We start from the raw sequence: 19615 nt of genomic DNA on the forward strand, positions 1-19615 counted from the left end.
GCTACTGTATTCTCATGGAGATATTACTGATCAACAAATTTTATTATGTATCGTAATGAAAGTGCTTGTGACAATTTCTGTGAAACATTTCCGGTGAGTTGCATTGACATAATAAAACTTGTAGAATAATTAAGTCTGAAGAACACATAGCCTTCCTCAGACATTTGTTCTGGGTGCAGAACATGTGTTTGCGGTAAGAGGTGTCATATACACGCATAATTCGGCGTTCTTTTCAAAACAGAAAATCAGTTTATTGGTTTAACCTGCCTGTCATGAACAGGGCCAATGTAAAGCGTTAATGGCGTTGCTTTATCTGTCTATTACGGGCCGTGGCCGCGGTATTTTGATGGCGGAGGAATGCAAAAAAAAACAATGTAGAAATTTGCACAATTCACCATCACTAACTCAAACTCAGTGTCTAATTTGGCTGTGGAGGCAGTTTCGCAACGAAGTACACATGAACGCTTCCAAGTACATGTTGAACTAGTATATCGTGCAAAGATCGGAAGTTACGCTACAGTGTTTGGCATCACGACATTAGGATGAGAGCGCCATGAGTATGACCGTTATTTGAGCGATATTCAGACAGAATCCTGCACTGAATGTTGCACTGAAATAATAATAATAATAATAATCTTTATTCAGTATAGTAAAAACAGTATACAAAACGGAAGCGCCGAAGCCACAAGAGTGCTTGTGTGGCGACAACCGGCAGCCGCGGCAATCTACGCGCCACACCAGAACTCCATCAGAAGCTGGTTGTGCATTTGGCACAACCATCACACATTATCAAAGATGCACTGATAACATCAGTACATATTAAAGGTTCTCTAACGCTTGAACAGCAACTCTCAGTGTTTTGCGGGTGGACAAAGAAAATACATCGTCCGGTAGTTCATTGAAGATAGCAGGAACATAATAGCGTCTTGTTGCTTTACCGTAGTGAGTGCGCACTCTCGGTTTAAGGTAACGAGGAACATGTCTCAGCGGTACCGGTTTCGTATTTATGTGCCTGTATGCACTGCTCCAAAAATATTTCAGTACTACGATTTGTTGAAAAAGATTCTCAAAAGAAGGCAAACCGGCTCTTCTAAAGACACTGCTGGGCAAATTCTCCTGTGGCATGTAGAGGACGCTTGTAGCGATGTTTTTCAAAATCCTATTAACTCGACATTTCCATGTGAAAGAGCACTTAAAAGAACAACACATACCGTATCTTAAAACACTATACCCCAGAGCCTGGGCGATTAGTTTTCTGATAGAAAAAGGCATCATGGTTTTTAAATTAAACAACAAACATGCAACACTTCTAAGTTTCTTACAAATGTGGGTCAAATGAGTATTCCACGTCAGATCATTGTCTATGTGCACACCAAGGTACTTAACCGACTGGACGCTAGCTATAGGTTGACAAGAGCACAAAGAGCAATATGAAGGGTGTAAATATATGGCAGCGACGCTGGTACATCTTTGTGCGGGTTACGAAAACAGACAAGTCTGGATTTGGTGCTATTTATTTTTATTAAGTTTGAGGCAAACCAATCACTAACTTTAATAGCGTCGTCTTGAAGGTTAGCCAGGGCACATGAAAAATCAGGGTTGCTTGACACTAGTAAGGTGTCATCGGCATAAAGGAATACGGTGAATGCTTTCACGTGGTCACATATATCATTCACATATAAGTTGAACAACAAAGAAGATATGATAGACCCTTGCGGGACACCGCACACCAGATTTACCGCGTCATTGCAGATAGGCCCAAACCTGACTACTTGTGAGCGATTGTGAAGATATTATTTAATTAGCGACAAAAAAGGACCCCTAAATCCATATGAATACAGTTTAGAGATTAAAATTTGATGATTTACTGTGTTGAAAGCTTTTTTTACGTCCAAAAAAAGCCCAAATGCCACCTCATTGTTTTCCAGGCTTTGGTGCAGTAAATCAGAGAGATTTTCTGATAGCACCTGTGTTCCAGACCCACTAACAAATCCAACAAATGATTGTCGAAAGAATGTCGCCCCATGAGAGAACGATTGTTTCGCCATGCAACAGCTGTACATCGAGCGCATGTTTGCGCTGTAACTTTCATCAAAAGACAAATAAAAGTTCGGCATAACCCATCTGACGATGACTGTAGACAGTAATGAGTGTATAGCATGGAACGAATGTAGCGACACCACCTGTTGCCATCGATGAAGCAAGTAATGTATGAGGCACGTACTGCAGCACGATTACTCTCTCACGATTCCCTAACTTTACTCGGCCCGATGAGCCTACACGACTGCGAAGCCTGCGCGTGGTCTCCAAAATGTCTGGCACGCTGATCCGTGCGAACGCTTTGAAGCGGGTCGTGAGGCGAACAGATGAGGCAATCTAGCGGCACTGCTGGGAAGTCCGCTCATGGTTTCTGAGACAAGAAACGTCGCACCGGTGCCTTCGAAAGTCGAGAAGCGTTCCTTCGCATACCGCACACTGAGTGAGCACATAAACAGTGACCCAAGAGGTCAAGAGGCTCATTGTAGAGCGGCACATACCCAGTCCATTTATGGCGGTGTTCGCTAAGCTGTTGGCATTAAAGATGTTCATTTAAATGTGACACGTACCCCCGGCACTTGCGACGCAGCCCGCTAATGCTTCTGGTCGCTGTTCTCGAGGAAAGCTTCCGACTTGGGTTTCATTCTGCTCAGGATTGGAAAAGCCTAAGTAATTTTTTTCATCACTGTAGAACGGCCCATTCCGAGTGGCAGATATCTGGTTTGGCTATTTGGCGTCAGATACGTTCATTGAAGGGCGGAACACATCGACAGGCTGATACCCAATGACTACAGACTAGCGCCGACAAACTGGCACATACCCATTAATCAAAGTAGGCGTCAACAAAGTGTTTCTTCGTACACCGATTAACTACCCATTCGTCCATGGACATACATACATACATACATACATACATACATACATACATACATACATACATACATACATACATACATACATACATACATACATACACACACACACATATATACATACATACATACATACATACATACACGCACACACGTACATACACATACGAAGTTACTTGGCCGCCCAAAAGTGTGTAAAGTAGACAAAGACGCTCACCATAATCACACACCTCCTTGCACAGCCTCTTCAAACTTATGCACAAAATTAATGCCCAGTTTAGCAGTCGATCATGTTCCCAAAACTCAATTTGAACATTGTTCAGTCGGACTCATCCTTATTTGAGACTGATCCAGCTTGTCTCGTTCAACCTCCATATTACAAGAAATCATGCCAACCTAGGCTCACTCAAACTAAAGCTCGCGACGATTGTATTCTTGCAGGATCACTCAGACACGTGCTCACGAAATCACGCATGCTCGCAGGTGCACGAAATCAGATTTATAATCATGGAATTCAGGTTTCCATCCAACTCATCCGACTTGGAAAACCACCGACTTGTCCTTTCTCATTATATCATGGAGTGAGCCTTACTGAGATACATCGGATAATGAATAAAAGCCTAGCAAACTTGCTTAGTTTACCAAGGTGTGCAAGTTTGCAACTCACCCGGAGAAGTTAGTAATCACCAGTTAACTGTATACATATTTCTCATGTTGAACATACATGTGCCATGGCACCCAAAAGAAGCGTCCGGCCGCTAAAGATGTACCGGATTGCTGGGCGTTATAGTTGCGGACTGTTGGCGCTCGACCTTGGGTATTTAAAGAATATTCCAGTGCTTCAATGATGATTCACGATCCACGAAGGAACTGAAAATAAAAAGCTAGTGCTTGAAACATAGGAAGAATAACAAAAAACGGAAATAAAAAAAAATACAACTTGCCAAGTGGCAGTGTCACGCATGTTTATCTAGCACTTCAGCTACGATGGCGGAAGTCTTCCTGCAGACTTTCTTGTTGTCTACTCCCAATTGTTTAACCCATTAGTGCCCACTGTAATAGAGCTACTACACTTGGTGTCCCACCCTTACCTTTTGAAGAATTGAATATTTCCTTTTGGCTTTTTCGGTATCTTGTACGCAGAGGACATGCACACACACCCTAACAAAAGGTACATTCTCCTGTTTAACCTAAATCTAAAAATTTCGTGCTAATTGCACCAAAACGACAGACTGGTCACGAATTGGGATGCGTACTTGCTTTTAATGAATTTCTGCTCTCCTGCTTTTTATACATCCATTGTGTTTTTAACGCTGTTTTAATTAGAAACAAACTCTCAAATCCGCGGCTTCAATACAAAGAAAGCAACACGCATTCAAAGTCTGGTGTACTTGATATAGTTAGGGGGGGGGGGGCGTGGGCAGTTACAAATTGACGCTACCTTTTAGTTATTTTCCAGCATGGATGCAGAGTTCTTTCTTTGCAACAAAGTGATTTTTTGCGCTTGCGCTATGCTCTTAATGCATTAGCGAGTGCAGCAAACATAAAAGAGGACATTGATATTGTGATTGTTCGGCCAGAAGGAGCTGAAGATACGGACGAAGAGGAAGGTGACGACAACGACGGCGATGCCCTTTCTTATTTTTTTATTTAAAATACCTTACAGGCCCTATGGGGGAATTGTGTAAGGGGGTTACAAGATCAACGCATAAAAAAGAGTAAGCAGCCTTCTGAAGTCTAGTACAAAAGACACGCCTCAATGTAGGTGTAAGGTCGCTCTGATTGTTCGTGTGCTTAAGTGTCACGAATCGGGCCACGTGCGGTGTGTATAGAGAGGGGGTTCACTCCCCCCCCCATGTCAGCGGGGCAACCGTTTCTGTATTATGTGGGGTCACGGACCGCGCGGTTTTCGGTGACGCGTCGCGGCAGAGGCCAGGCGGGCGAGTGCCGATTCCGGGAAGTCGGTATTGTGCGCAAGGGGTTGGCAGTCTGCCGACGGTCGCACGAGTCTGCACAGTCCTGCCTGGAAAGGGACCGCTGTACGCGGTATCGTGGGTCTGCCGCCCGAGTGCCTGACTAATTGGAGGCGCCGGCGAGGTTAAGAAGGGCTTAACAAACTTGACCCTGTGCCGCATATACGGAGAAGGAATCTATTCTTCTACGCGTCCGGAACGAAATCGCCAGCCGTGTTGTTGGGTGCGACTGCCTGTGGGGTGTCGAAGGTCAGCTTACAGTGCACGCTGTAGGGGTGCGGTGTACACGTGAAGAGTGCATTCGGACGGCGGCGTCTTGTAAACACGCACTCGGAGAACTTTGTCTTGTAGACAATAAGTTTGAAGGACAAGGAGGGCCATCCGTCTCCCACACGACCAAACTTTGAGTACAGCGGCACTACGTGGTGTCGATGCCCCTGCTTCCGAGACATTTGCGGCCTAGACGCCGTTGGGATTTGAGGCGGTCTAGCGATAACTTGTTCGGGCCTGGCGTGTTTTGCTGAGCCCGTCACTAACTACGTAGAAACGAGAGGGCAACGGAGTTTTGGGGAAAAAGGAAAAGAGCTTTGTTTTCCAATATGTTTATTTTTAAGAGTAAGCCCATCCCTCTGGCTTGTGGCTTAACAAACGGTTGACTCTGATTGGCAACTGAACCTGTGGGACGGGCCAACGGCCCTACCGCCTTTTTTTTCTTTGTATATTTGGGCTATAAAAATCGGGACGACATGCTGTCCCTCAGACTTGGCTGAAATCAGGATTGCTGATAGATCAGTGAGCCTCCGTACTATGTACGTTAAAACGAGTCTGGGCTCTAACAGTCATTGAGACAGTCGATGAGTGAGACTTTGTTTCTCAATTTTTCATGTTTGTAATGTATTTGTTTTACCTGCCATGTATATAGAAAAGTTCAACTATAAATATTTCTTGTACATCTGATCTGCATCGTTTCCTGCCTGCGTTTGATCAACAACTGCCGATCATCGTCCGAGAAGCTTCAAGTTCCAGCGGTGAAGCTAGGACAGAGAACGAACGAAACATTACTGGCGCAGCCGACAGGATCGGCAAGCCCCACAACGAGCAACGAGCAGCGAGCCAGGCGCAAGGCAACAGAGGGCCACCAGCCAATTCCGCAACGGTTGCAATTCATCTGGACGAGGACGTCAGGCGGCGCCCCCAGCAGCAACGGGTGAGCGGGATTCCTTGCGTTTTGTCTAGGTTGGCATGGCTGTTGTTCAGTGGGGTTAATGGTGTTCACGCGCAGAACAGCAAATGCGATTGAGGCTAGCGTAAACATTGATACGACATCTGAACAAAGAGAGGGTCAGAGACGGCAGGAACTACAACGCGTCGGAGAGACCGAGTCTGAGACGTCGGATACTGAAATGGATAGTGAGACGCAAGGCGCTTCGCAGGCTCCGAGCACGACAGATCCAGAGGCCATGGCGGTGAGACGCCTGGAGATGGAGCTAGAAAAGGTGCGCCTACAGCTAGAGTGCGAGCGCATTGCTCTACGGAGAGTGGAGCTTGAGCAGTCGGGCAGGCCGCCTTCGGTGTCGGAAGGAAGTGATCTCCGCCGTGCCAGCACGGATGGAATATCACAATGTGCTAAAGTGCTTAAGGCATACCGGTTGCCGTGTGACGCTGACGTTCCGATATGGTTTGATGAGGTTGAAAAGTTGTTTTTATCTTTTCAAGTACCGGAACACAGCCGTGTACATTTGATCATGCCTGCGCTGGCCGAGCGGGTCCGTTATCTGTTGCGTGGCCTCAATGACGAGGAATGTACAGATTACGAGACTGTAAAGAAGGCAGTATTAGATGAACTTAAGCTCACGCCAGCTGAATACTTGGGGAGGTTTGAAAGGGCATCGAAACGAAAGGAGGAAACTTGGGCTCAGTTCGCGTCTCGCGCTAGAACTTATTTGGCCTACTACCTACAATCTCGCAATGCAAACACAAAAGAAGCTATGACGGAGCTTATGGTCGCTGACCGTATGAAAGCCAGTATAGGCTCAGAAGCCCTGGAATATGTTCTTTTGCGGGAGGGCGAAGAGTGGTTTAAGCCAGTGGAGGTGGCAAAGGTGCTGGAGACTTTCGAGCAAGCTAAAGGGAAAGGACGAGCAACTAAGCCGGCCGCAACAGCCTCATTGACGCAGCAAGCAAAACTAGCTAGCCCGCAGAGGACAAATTTAAAATGCCACGTGTGTCATATACAGGGACACCTAGCCAGAGACTGCCCAAAAACTTCAAATAAAGAACAACAGGGGAAGGCACCGACTGTGCAAAAACAAAGGGTACAGAAGGTTGCTGTTGTGAGTGAAGAACCTCCACCAGAGCAAGAAAGGGTGCTTAGCGCTAGAGTAGAAATCTTGGCTCAAAATGCTAGCTCAGGGAGGTCAAAGCTGGACCTTATCCCTATCATGTGCGGTGATATAGCAACGGAAGCTGTATTGGACACAGGTAGTGAGATAACGGTCGTCCGTAAAAGCATGCTGCCCGTCGTTTTACAGGAGCCATCGGGAACAGTAAGACTCGAGTCGGCATTCGGAAAGACCATTCGAGCTAACCTAGCTACGCTGCCCGTAGGCATGCATTGCCCGGGGGCTGTGATACAACCGCAGAGGATCGACCTGGTGTGTGCAGTTACAGACGAACTTGCAAATGGGGTTGACTGCCTGTTGTCAAAGGAAGATTGGGAACTACTGCAGGCGCAGGAAAAAGACGAGTTTGGACGAGAAAATATTCCGCGGGTAGCCAATTCCGTGGGAGTCCGATCAGTCGAAATAGTCGATAACACTGAGCCAGACTGCGGTCTTAGTTGCGAAGAAACGACAGACAACATCCCTGCATTGCAAGAGAATAGTTTGATACAAGATGTCACTGGGGCGCCCAGTCAGCGGGAGAAATTTCGAGCTGCTCAGCTTGCCGATGAAAGCCTGAAAAAGGCCTGGAATGATGCGAGAAACGGTAAAGCTGGCATGTTCGTGTCAGATGGACTTTTGTACCATTGGGATTCCTTAGCGGGAGTCAAGGTCAGACAACTGGTCCTACCAGAAGAAAAGCGCAATGAGGTATTGCAGCTCGCGCATGAGTCATTGTGGGGTGGACACTTAGGGACGAAAAAGACAAAGCTCCGGATAAAGTACAGTTTCTTCTGGCCAGGAATGGAGAAGGAAATCGCTGGGCATTGTCAGACGTGCCACCAGTGTCAAACACGTTCAGATAGCCGTCAGAGCGATAAAGTCCCCATCACGCCGCTTACGCGACCGGAGCATCCATTTCAGGTGGTCAATGTGGACGTCATTGGGCCTATTGAGGTGCCATCTGCGAGGGGCCACAAATATGCTTTGTGTCTTGTCGATCTTTGCACGAGATGGCCTGAGGTAGTGCCGCTCCGATCCCTGACAGCGAGGGCCACGTGCGAGGCTTTACTGGAAATTTTCAGTCGTACTGGAGTGCCGGAAACGATCTGTTCAGACCAAGGCACGAACTTTAAAGCTCAACTGACACAGCTAATGTTAGAAAAACTGGGTTGTTCACCCAGGTTCTCCACTGCCGAACACCCTGAGAGCAATGGAGTGGTTGAGAGATGGAACAGAGTCCTCAAAAATATGTTGTATCATGTAATGGAGCGGGACCGAAGAAACTGGGACAAGCTCATCCCATTTGTTCTGTGGGCTTATCGCGAAGTGCCGCATGATACCACCGGGGTGGCGCCGTTCAGGCTATTGTACGGTAGAAACCCAAATGGGCCCCTATCAATATTGCAGCAAACTTGGACGGGTGAGATCGCGGTGCCCTCAACTCTGAGAGAGAAACCTGCCAAGTATTTGCAGCAGCTGCGGGAGCAACTAGAACTAGCCGCGAGTGTAGCTGAGTTGACAAGCACCGAGCGCCAGAGCAAATATGCTGAAGCTTACAATAGGAGGGCACGGACTAAAGAATTTAAGGTCGGGGACCAAGTACTCCTCTTTGACACAGATCGGGCAACCAAGATGGCCGCCAGGTGGTTGGGTCCTTTCACAGTTATTGGGAGAGAGAGAGAACACTCGTATCGCTTGCAAATAAATGACAGAAAGACTTCGGTAGTGCACGCTAACCGACTCAGGCCGTACTACGCTAGAGTGAGTCATGTGGGGGTAGTGTTCGAGGAAGACGGAGAATTTGGTGAGGTGGAATACGCGCCGCAAGCTGTATGCACTTCAGTGAGCGAGCACGCAATAACTGAAGACAAGCTAGCTCATTTGGGTTCAGATGCACGCACGGAAATCGAGGCGGTATTTGAGAAACATCGCTGCGTCTTTGACGGAAAGCCTGGGAGGGCGCTAGTAGGGCGACACCGCATCGAACTGGAGGAAGGATGTAAACCAAAGAGGACGTTTCCTTACAGAGTCCCTGAACTACTAAAGAAAGAGGTTAGTAGGCAAGTGAAAGAGCTTCTTGAGTTGGGCCTCATATATCCTGTGGAGAGCGAATTTGCACACCCGGTTGTGTGTGTTGGTAAGAAAGACGGGTCAGTGCGCATGTGCGTCGATTATAGAACGCTTAATGCCGTGACTAGGGTAGACGCCTTTCCAATGACCAATCCACGGGAGCTGATCTTCCGAGTTGGTCACTCGAATTTTATAACAGTCGTCGATCTGAGGAGAGGCTACTGGCAGGTACCGATGGAACCCCAGAGCGAACATCTTACGGCATTCGTGACACATGATGGGCACTACGCATGGAAGGTAATGCCATTTGGGCTGAAAAACTCTGCGGCTACCTTTCAACGGATGGTTAATTCATTGCTGGCTGCACACCAAGCTTATGCGTCAGCGTACCTAGATGACATTGCAATATTTTCAAATACCTGGAAAGAACACCTGCAGCATGTAGACATAGTGCTTAAACTGCTAAGTGATGCTGGGCTGAAAGCCAGCCCTGAAAAATGCCAGGTAGCGCAAACTCATATCCGCTATTTGGGACACATAGTTGGCTCTGGAACTCATGCACCAGACCCTGAGAAGATAGCTGCCATAGAAGGCCTTGTGCCACCTCACACAAAGAAAGAGTTGCGAAGTCTGTTGGGGCTTTGCGGGTATTATCGGGACTATGTCGCAAACTACGCCGACGTGGCGAGCCCGCTTACAGCTTTGACAAGGCGAGGAGTTCCTAATTCAATTCCATGGTCGGAAGAAGCGCAGTGCGCGTTCGAAAGTCTGAAATTAGCTCTCTGTCAGGCTGTCGCCATGAACACTCCTGAGCCTCATCAGCCGTACTGGCTATTCACTGATGCGTCGGCGACGGCGGCCGGTGCCTGTTTAGCTCAAATGTCAGCGGACGGAAAAGAAAAGCCAATCGCTTTTGCTAGCCATCGCTTTAACCCGACACAGGCGCGCTGGTCGACTATAGAGAGAGAAGCCTTTGCTATTATTTGGGCACTCAAGAAATTTGACTACTGGCTTTTCGGAGCAGTGGTGAATGTTGTCTCTGATCATAACCCATTGTCATATTTGACAACCAGCACCCCGCAGGGGGCCAAGTTAGCAAGATGGGCGCTTTCACTACAGCGCTACAATGTAACGGTGCGTCACCGGAAAGGAACATGTAACGCCAATGCTGATGCATTATCAAGGCTCTCGAATCGTTCATGGGAGCCAATCGAGTAAAGAGCAGAAAAGAAAGGATAGACAAAAACAGCCATGCCAGCTGGGACAGGCGTGAATGTTCCCGTTCACCCGAAGGACGTGTGCGTGGGACAGTTCAGCCTTGATCAAACTTTTTGTGGTTGTTGTCGTCCATGTGTGTGAGGGTTATAAGACTGGACATACTATATATGTATATAACCTGCATATGTCACTTTTCTGCTGTTGTGCCGTGCAGTGCGTTGGAGTGTTACTGTACATACATGAGTATTTCTTTTGCATGCTCACTGCCATGAATGTGTTGATCTTTCGCCCTTTTCTTTTATCGCTGTGAGAAAATTGTTTTTTTTTCTCGGTCCTTTCAGTTCATTTTCCTGTTCCTTACGGACTCCGCAGCACCCGTGTTGGGCAGCATATGTCAATTTTCTTTGACGGAACTTTCAGAGCCTAAATTCTAGGATACAGCACCCTTTGGCTCTTGTAGTATAGCTGGGAACATTGTGAGCCCAGTATACTCTTTAGGAGGGACGTGTAAGGTCGCTCTGATTGTTCGTGTGCTTAAGTGTCACGAATCGGGCCACGTGCGGTGTGTATAGAGAGGGGGTTCACTCCCCCCCCCATGTCAGCGGGGCAACCGTTTCTGTATTATGTGGGGTCACGGACCGCGCGGTTTTCGGTGACGCGTCGCGGCAGAGGCCAGGCGGGCGAGTGCCGATTCCGGGAAGTCGGTATTGTGCGCAAGGGGTTGGCAGTCTGCCGACGGTCGCACGAGTCTGCACAGTCCTGCCTGGAAAGGGACCGCTGTACGCGGTATCGTGGGTCTGCCGCCCGAGTGCCTGACTAATTGGAGGCGCCGGCGAGGTTAAGAAGGGCTTAACAAACTTGACCCTGTGCCGCATATACGGAGAAGGAATCTATTCTTCTACGCGTCCGGAACGAAATCGCCAGCCGTGTTGTTGGGTGCGACTGCCTGTGGGGTGTCGAAGGTCAGCTTACAGTGCACGCTGTAGGGGTGCGGTGTACACGTGAAGAGTGCATTCGGACGGCGGCGTCTTGTAAACACGCACTCGGAGAACTTTGTCTTGTAGACAATAAGTTTGAAGGACAAGGAGGGCCATCCGTCTCCCACACGACCAAACTTTGAGTACAGCGGCACTACGTGGTGTCGATGCCCCTGCTTCCGAGACATTTGCGGCCTAGACGCCGTTGGGATTTGAGGCGGTCTAGCGATAACTTGTTCGGGCCTGGCGTGTTTTGCTGAGCCCGTCACTAACTACGTAGAAACGAGAGGGCAACGGAGTTTTGGGGAAAAAGGAAAAGAGCTTTGTTTTCCAATATGTTTATTTTTAAGAGTAAGCCCATCCCTCTGGCTTGTGGCTTAACAAACGGTTGACTCTGATTGGCAACTGAACCTGTGGGACGGGCCAACGGCCCTACCGCCTTTTTTTTCTTTGTATATTTGGGCTATAAAAATCGGGACGACATGCTGTCCCTCAGACTTGGCTGAAATCAGGATTGCTGATAGATCAGTGAGCCTCCGTACTATGTACGTTAAAACGAGTCTGGGCTCTAACAGTCATTGAGACAGTCGATGAGTGAGACTTTGTTTCTCAATTTTTCATGTTTGTAATGTATTTGTTTTACCTGCCATGTATATAGAAAAGTTCAACTATAAATATTTCTTGTACATCTGATCTGCATCGTTTCCTGCCTGCGTTTGATCAACAACTGCCGATCATCGTCCGAGAAGCTTCAAGTTCCAGCGGTGAAGCTAGGACAGAGAACGAACGAAACATTACTGTAGGGCTCATCAACATTACTACGAAGATCAAAACATGAAAAAGGAAAAAACTCGAAAAAATCAAATGCCACAAAGGTACACTTCAAGGAAAGAACACGAGTAAAATTTAACGTAAAACACTTATACTAGAAAGTGGACGAAGAAATGTCTGATAGGCCAATTTGCGTATGTTGGAAGGTGAATTACCTAGATTAAGACGTAGGTAACCTAATGTCCTTGAAGCTTTTTGCGCAGATGGCTGAAATGTGATCTGCCCAGGAGAGGTTTTCGGTTAGGTGAACACCCAAATATTTATACGATACTGTATGTAACAATTATTTATTTTTGACGTTGCATAAAGAAATCTTGTACGAAAAAGAGTCGACGTCTGCGGTTTTTGTCAGTTAGCAAAGCCTGCAACAATATTCCGCCAAAATTCATTAACTGAAATAGCATAGTTCAGGCACCTTAGCCGCAGTCGCGTTGTAGGTGTTGTGATTGCCGTGCTTGCTGGATATTGCTATATGTGTGTTTGGGCGCTCATGGTGGAGGGTAACGGCCACTACCAGGAAACAAATCGTAAAACAGCTGAGATGCGGACATTGTCACGGCCGATCATCACTGAGATGTGATAAGTGCGCGGGCATTTTGTGCCTCGAATGATGATGCTTTAATAGTTTCACACAAGTCGATGGCAGCGCAATGTCAATAGCTTTTATAATTGAAGCCCCATGCGCCCATTTTAGTAGACGTAGTATATTATTGTAACTTCAGAACGAATACATATTTGTCGATAGTATATTTGAAGATGTTATCTTTGGGCTTTATTTCATTGTTTAAGCCCTCAGGTAAGTTGTACTGGCAGTTCTAACGTGGGTCTTAATGGGTTAATTTGCAGCACAAATCGCTAAGTGTGTAGGATACCTCGAAGCAAACTGTTTCGACTTGTCCTGTCCGTGATAGTAAGGTGGGAAATGCACTCCGAGATACTTGCATGTGAATGTATTTACATGCTGTACAGGCAGTATCAATTTCTTTGAGTTTAACAAAGCCCCTATGATCATTTACGGGTTTGTTTTGAAAGGTTTGCAAAGTCAGCTGTAAACGTGGCTACTGCAATCATTCTGCCGGCGCGACCACGTGCCTAGTTGAGAATGCATTTTGTTCACTCTATATTGATCGGGAGGTTTCAATGCAAAAGTGCACTGCACGACCTTATGATCGCTTATTGGTTCTAGTACGTGGGCCCCAGCGTGGCCTCGAAGATTTGTTAAGAGGACGTCTAGTACGTGGTCACCCCGCGTTGGGTTCCCGCATGGCTGGACTTAACTGATGAAAGTGCAATGTTTGTAGACAATTATTATTTTCAGGTATGTTGCAATGCAGGCAGGCCTCTTGCAAGTGTCGTTGAAAAGAGTGTGTGACTTTCTTGTCTGTCTCAAACAACCGCCTTTGTGTTCTGTCGGACGATAAACAGAGTTGGTCTGCCGTTTTTCCTCATGACGTGTTCCGAAGGAAAGCTGCCGAAGCCACAACCAAAAATTTGAGTAAGATGGCCAAATGCGCTTTAAGAATACCAGGGCAGCAGCAACGAAACTCTGGAGACGGTAAGGAATGCAATCATTTGTTAAGAAAATGCGGAAGAAAAAGACTTGTTAGTTAATTTTTTTTTTCTGCAACGACTCTTAAGGAGGGCTGTCCGCTTGATACGATTATTTCAGAGAAGGAACCATAGCAGAAATGTTTGGATTTTTTCTGCAAGATAAGTTGGCCCTGCTTAAGATCGAAGACTCATTCATAGTTGCCGATTCCACGCAGGTTGTTGAATGTTTGCAGTAGCATAAGAATGCAAATGTGTCAGCGTTTTCGATTGATATAACCGACTTTTTTTTACTATAGTTTTAGCAGGATATCATGCACTACTATTGTGTGTTAAAGAGGCCACTGACAGGTTAGGTGCCGTTCCCTTTCAAAACAGTTGTGGAGTACTCGTTAGTGTTTCTTTTGGATTTGATTGAGGTGTATATTTCCTACGTCCTGTTTTTGCGACCTGTTTTTGACTCCGCTAAAAGGTTCAATCATTTGCAAAAAACAAATTCGTGCAAGGAGAAAAATCTTGCATGATTCGACACCAAATTTTTTTTTGACCTATATGGCGTGTCGTTGTCTTGCGGACGCGAGTAAATTGGGCAGACTGGCAGATTCATGAACACCAGACTAAAAGAGCACAAGAAGAATGCAAGTGACGGCAACCAGAGCCAGCTTAGCTGACACTGCCGTAATTGTGGTGATACGTCTACATGTCGTCTTACCAAACCATGTGTGCCTGAGTTAAAACAAGCGGGATTGTTTCTGGACACATCAATCAGTTCTCGAGAGAGATAATCGAGGCGGTCAAAATGCTTGAAAAACTTCTAATGAAGAGCTTAAGTACGTGTTTGTATTTATTGCTTAGTTACCTTGCTTTACGCTGAGCTTCGGTGTGTGCAAGTTTTTGACCATCTGTGTTATAGACGAGGCTCAATGTTATGCCGGCAAACTGTATTTAATAATATCAGTAATACAAGTATAGGCTAATAAGGCTAATTAGGTACGAGCTGGTGATCTCCCTTGCAATGAAGCGTGCTATTAAGTTTCTGGCTCTTTTAAATGCTCGTTCCTTGCGTTCCTGTTTTATCAAAATATTGTCCTAGTACTCATCGTTCATTTCTGTATATAGGAATATGACGCAAAGTATGACGATAGGCAGATTATATGCGTCTGTAAGCGCTATAGAAATAGGCTCTTTCGTCCGCATGTAGTTCAAGTAATAACAGCCATTATCGGCTACTTCCTGTGTCTGTGGATGCCTGTAGCCAGCTTAAAATTCTGTGGGCCCTTACTTCTCATACTGTTAATGAAATGCATGTATTCTTCTCTACCTTCTTTGTGTAAGCCACAAAATGTGTCACAGTCATGACATACGGTATAGTCAAATTTCTTGCGACCATCCCGTGATGGTTCATTCTGGCAATGGTTTGGATCTTCTGGAATCTATGCGCGCACATTATTTTCAAATTGCAGTTTAGATGAAAATTGCTTCTGCAGTTTGGCACTTTCCCACTGCGTCAGTCTTTTTTCAGTAAGGAATGCGCGAATAAAAACAAGAACGTTCAACTTTTACTTGTGTTGAGTTTTGGCCGACTGAGAACCCGGTCAGCTGTAGTTGATATACTTCACAGCACCAACAAAATTAACAATTGATGGTTCCCGGAAGTTATTTTATTTCTACCATCCTCCGCTATATCTGTGGACTAGTTAAATTGTAGCCCCTAACATAAGCACACGTCGGGAATTTCAAAGGGACTACTTTCACAAAATGACGAATCGTAAAACATTACCTGCGAATATGGGCAGTTCACGGTGGTCTGTGCATGAATATTTTTCATGAAAATTTCTTAGCACTGCAGGGTGCGTACGAGCCCTTTTCCAGTGCTTTATAAAACAAAAAGAAGCTTCCAAGGTAAACGCGGTAGAAAAAAAAGAAGGGTTTCTTAAGCCTGACACACTTCAGCGCGTACTGCTACGCAATTTGACCAACGTCGTCGCGCGACCAGCGGACCTGCATGAGAGCACGACCACAGCCCGCTTGCATGCGAAGTGGGAAAGGAGGCATTCGCGACAAGCCTCCACCTCCCGGAACCGGGCCCTCTCCCGCTACCTTCTTACTTCATGAGTGACGTCATGGAGGCATTTTTTGTATGTAAATGATTTCCAGTTCGGTACTCGACAACCACCAGTGGTGGAAGCAGCGCTACCACCGCGTATAGCCATAGGACCGAGTGTCCCAAGGGACGTATAGGGAGCTTCCGTACCCTGCTTAAATTAAAATTTAATTATGGGGTTTTACGTGCCAAAACCACTTTCTGATTATGAGGCACGCCGTAGTGGAGGACTCCGGAAATTTTTGACCACCTGGGGTTCTTTACCCTGCTTAAAGGGAAGCTGAAAGGTTTTCCAGAAAAAATGAGTGAAGAGCAGTACGCCGTGGTTTTCAACCCTCTGAATTCGAATATCGCATCGGAATTGAGGTAAAGAAAGCGCAAACATATTTTATTTCGACGAAAAGTGTAGCAGCAGACACGCCCAGCTCACGCGCCTCGTTTCCGTCTGTGATTCGTCGGGCTGGGTTGCCTCGTTGGTTGCCAAGTGGGTTGCCTCGTGGGAAGCGTCGAAGCAATGCTCATCGCTCTTTTGAGAGGTAACAATATCGAAGTTGCTTCTCCTGATGCCCCTCATCGTCTTCACGCTGCTCCTCTGGAGTCCTAACTGTACATAGCCTTTCCATGCCGCTATTAGAGCACAAGAAGTCAATTACTAAGTGCTTCTGCCTTTACATACGAAATTGCACTTATGTCACACCCTGCTTCGTATGCTACAATTGCCGCTTCCCATCAACTGCAGTTCATGCAACCTCAATCTTTACCGGTAAATGCTTGCGGTGAACACTATGTGCGCAGTCGACCTTTCTGGTTCTTTTTTTTTTTCCGCAACGACGGCGCCTTAGCTTCTGCGGATTCGCGGACGCAAGCGTCAGCTGGTGGTGCTGCAAGGAACTCAGTGGATAGTGCCTCCAGCTTTTTGCCCACAAACGGTTCAAATTTATGGACACGTAGAGGTATAAAGCTTCGCTGTGATAATGCGACACTACTGACAAAGGACAATGGAAACTGACCCTTGCAACGTTTAACACCCGAACACTTTCGAGTGAAGCTAGCCTAATAGGTCTCTATGATGATCTATCAGGCATTCATTGGGACATCATTACCCTTAGTGAGGTTAGAAGAGCTGATGAGTCACACAGTGCTGACAAATGAACACGTCCTCTGTTGTAGGGGAATTCCAGATAAGAAGCAGTATGGATTAGGATTCCTAATTCATAAGGGCATAGTGGGCAACCTTCACGAATTATACAGCAATAATAAGAGGGTAACAGTAGTCGTAATAAATTTGAATAGGTATAGAATAAACGTTGTACAAGCCTACGCTCCAACCTCCAGTTACGGGGATGAAGAGATAGAACAGTTTTATGAAGATTTTGAATTATCGATGCCAAAAGTGCAAACTCAGTATACTATAGTGATGGGCGACTTCATTTCGAAATTGGGCATAATCGAGCTGCTGAACAAGCAATTGGCTACTACGGCGTCGATTCTAGGAACAATCTAGTGAATCGAGATGTTGGTAGAAGTTGCGGAAAGCAATAAGCTGTGAATAATGAATGCCTTTTTCAATAAGCGTTGGAACAAAAAGTGGAACTGTAAAAGTCCTAATGGTGAAACAAGAAATTAAATTGATTGCATTCTTTCTGCCAGTCCCAGCTTAGTGCCGGATGTAGAAGTGTTAGGTAGGGCAAAGTGCAATGACCATAGGTTAGTGAGGCGCAGGATTCACCTCAATTTGAAGAAAAAAAGACTCAAATTTGTCAAGAAACAGGCCTACCTAGATGCAGTAAGGGTGAAAGCAGACCAATTCAGGTCGGAACTTACAAACACATATGCAGCGTTAGAACAGAAAGATGAAGATAATATAGAGGTTATGAAGGAAACCATAACTAGGCTGGAGTCAGAAGTAATCGAAGTGGGAGGCAAGACACCAAGGCAACCACTAGGCGAGCTCTACCAAGTAATAAAGGATCTACTAAAGAAACGACAAAGAATGAAAGTGTCCTACTCAAGCGATTAGATAGAGTTCGCGTAAGTGTCAAAGCTGACCAACAAGAAATAAATCTGGGATATTCTAAATTGTAACGTGAGAAAGACGGAGGAAGCACTCAATAATAGGACGAAATATTAAGTTTGTGAGAAGTAAACTTGGTATAGAAAAAAAAACAAGATGTAGGCACTGAAAGATACGCGAGGTAATATCATCAGCAATCTCAAAGATATATAATAGCAGCGGAAGAATTCTATACAGGCTTCTGCAGTGCCAATAGCAGCCACGATACCTCAATTCAGAATTGTAATGAATAGGTTACAGAGGCTTCTTCTATAACTTGCGAAGAATTTAGAAGGTCCTAGCAAGACATGAAACAGGGGAATGCGGTAGGAGAAGATGAACTACCGGTCCATGTAATCTAAGATGGAGGAGACATATTCCATGAAGAACAGCGGCATTTTATACGAACCGTCTATCGACTTCAAGTGCTCCAGAGAACTGGAAGAATGCACCAATACACTAATCCACACAAGGTGAGACGTTAAACAAATATAAAATTATAGACCCGTTAGCTTACTTCCAGTACCATATAAAATATTCACGAACATAATCCCTAAGGGAATAAGGGCAACACTGGATTTCAGTCATCCAAGGGAACAATTGGTCTCAGGAAGGGATACTCTAAAATGGATCACATCCATATCATCAATCAGGTAATCGAGAAATCTGCAGAGTACAATCAGCCTCTCTATATGACTTTCATAGATTACAAAAAGGCATTGGATTCAGCAGAGATGTCAGCAGTCATAGAGGCATTACGTAATCAAGGAGTACAGGGCACTTACGTAAATATATTGAAAACTACCTACAAAGATTCCACAGCTAACTTAATTCTCCACAAGTAGGCAGATACCTATGAAGAAAGGGATCACACAGGGAGATACAACCTCTCCGATGTTATTCACTGCATCCTTGGAAGAAGTATTCAAACTATTAAATCGGGCATGCTTAGGAGTAAGGGACAACGACGAATATTTCAGCAACCTTCGATTTACAGATGAAATCGTCCTGTTCAGCAACACTGGGGACGAGTTACAACAAATGATTGAGCACCTTAACAGATAAAGTATAAGAGTGGTGTTGAAGGTTAATATGCAGAAGACAACGATAATGATCAATAGCAGAAGAAGGGAACAAGAGTTCAGGATCGCCAGTCAGCCTCTAGAGTCTGTGAAGGAGTAGGTTTACCTAGTTCAATTACTCACAGGGGACTCTGATTATGAGAAGGTAATTTACAGAAGAATAAGAATGGCTTGGACCACATACTGCAGGCATTGTAAGATCCAGAATGGAAGCTTACCATTATCATGGAATGCTAAGGTCTACAATCAATGCATTCTACCGGTTATAACATATGGGGCAGAAACTTGGAGACTGATAAAGAATCTCGAAAACAAGTTCAGGATCGCGCAAAGAACGATGAAACGAAGAATGTTAACCTTAGCGTTAGGAGACAGGAAGAGAGCGGTGTGTGTCAGAGAGCAGACGGGGATAGCCGATATTCTATTTGACATCAAGAGAAGAAAATGGAATTTGGCAAGTTATATA

The 19615-nt window shown here is 45.7% G+C and overlaps 1 protein-coding gene across 1 annotated transcript; it reads left to right on the forward strand.

Moving 5' to 3' along the window:
• The first annotated feature begins 6005 nt into the window (after positions 1-6005).
• On the forward strand, positions 6006-11886 carry LOC140217182 (uncharacterized). The gene has a single exon (XM_072287581.1). The coding sequence runs from the start codon at positions 6148-6150 to the stop codon at positions 10552-10554; it is 4407 nt and encodes a 1468-aa protein (XP_072143682.1). The 5' UTR covers positions 6006-6147; the 3' UTR covers positions 10555-11886.
• The last annotated feature ends 7729 nt before the right edge of the window (positions 11887-19615 follow it).

Source organism: Dermacentor andersoni, chromosome 4 (genome assembly GCF_023375885.2).
Source record: "Dermacentor andersoni chromosome 4, qqDerAnde1_hic_scaffold, whole genome shotgun sequence".
Classification (NCBI taxonomy): domain Eukaryota; kingdom Metazoa; phylum Arthropoda; class Arachnida; order Ixodida; family Ixodidae; genus Dermacentor; species Dermacentor andersoni.

Coding starts and splice junctions, on each gene's coding strand:
- LOC140217182 (XM_072287581.1), top strand. CDS start 6,148: ATGGTGTTCACGCGCAGAACAGCAAATGCGATTGAGGCTAGCGTAAAC.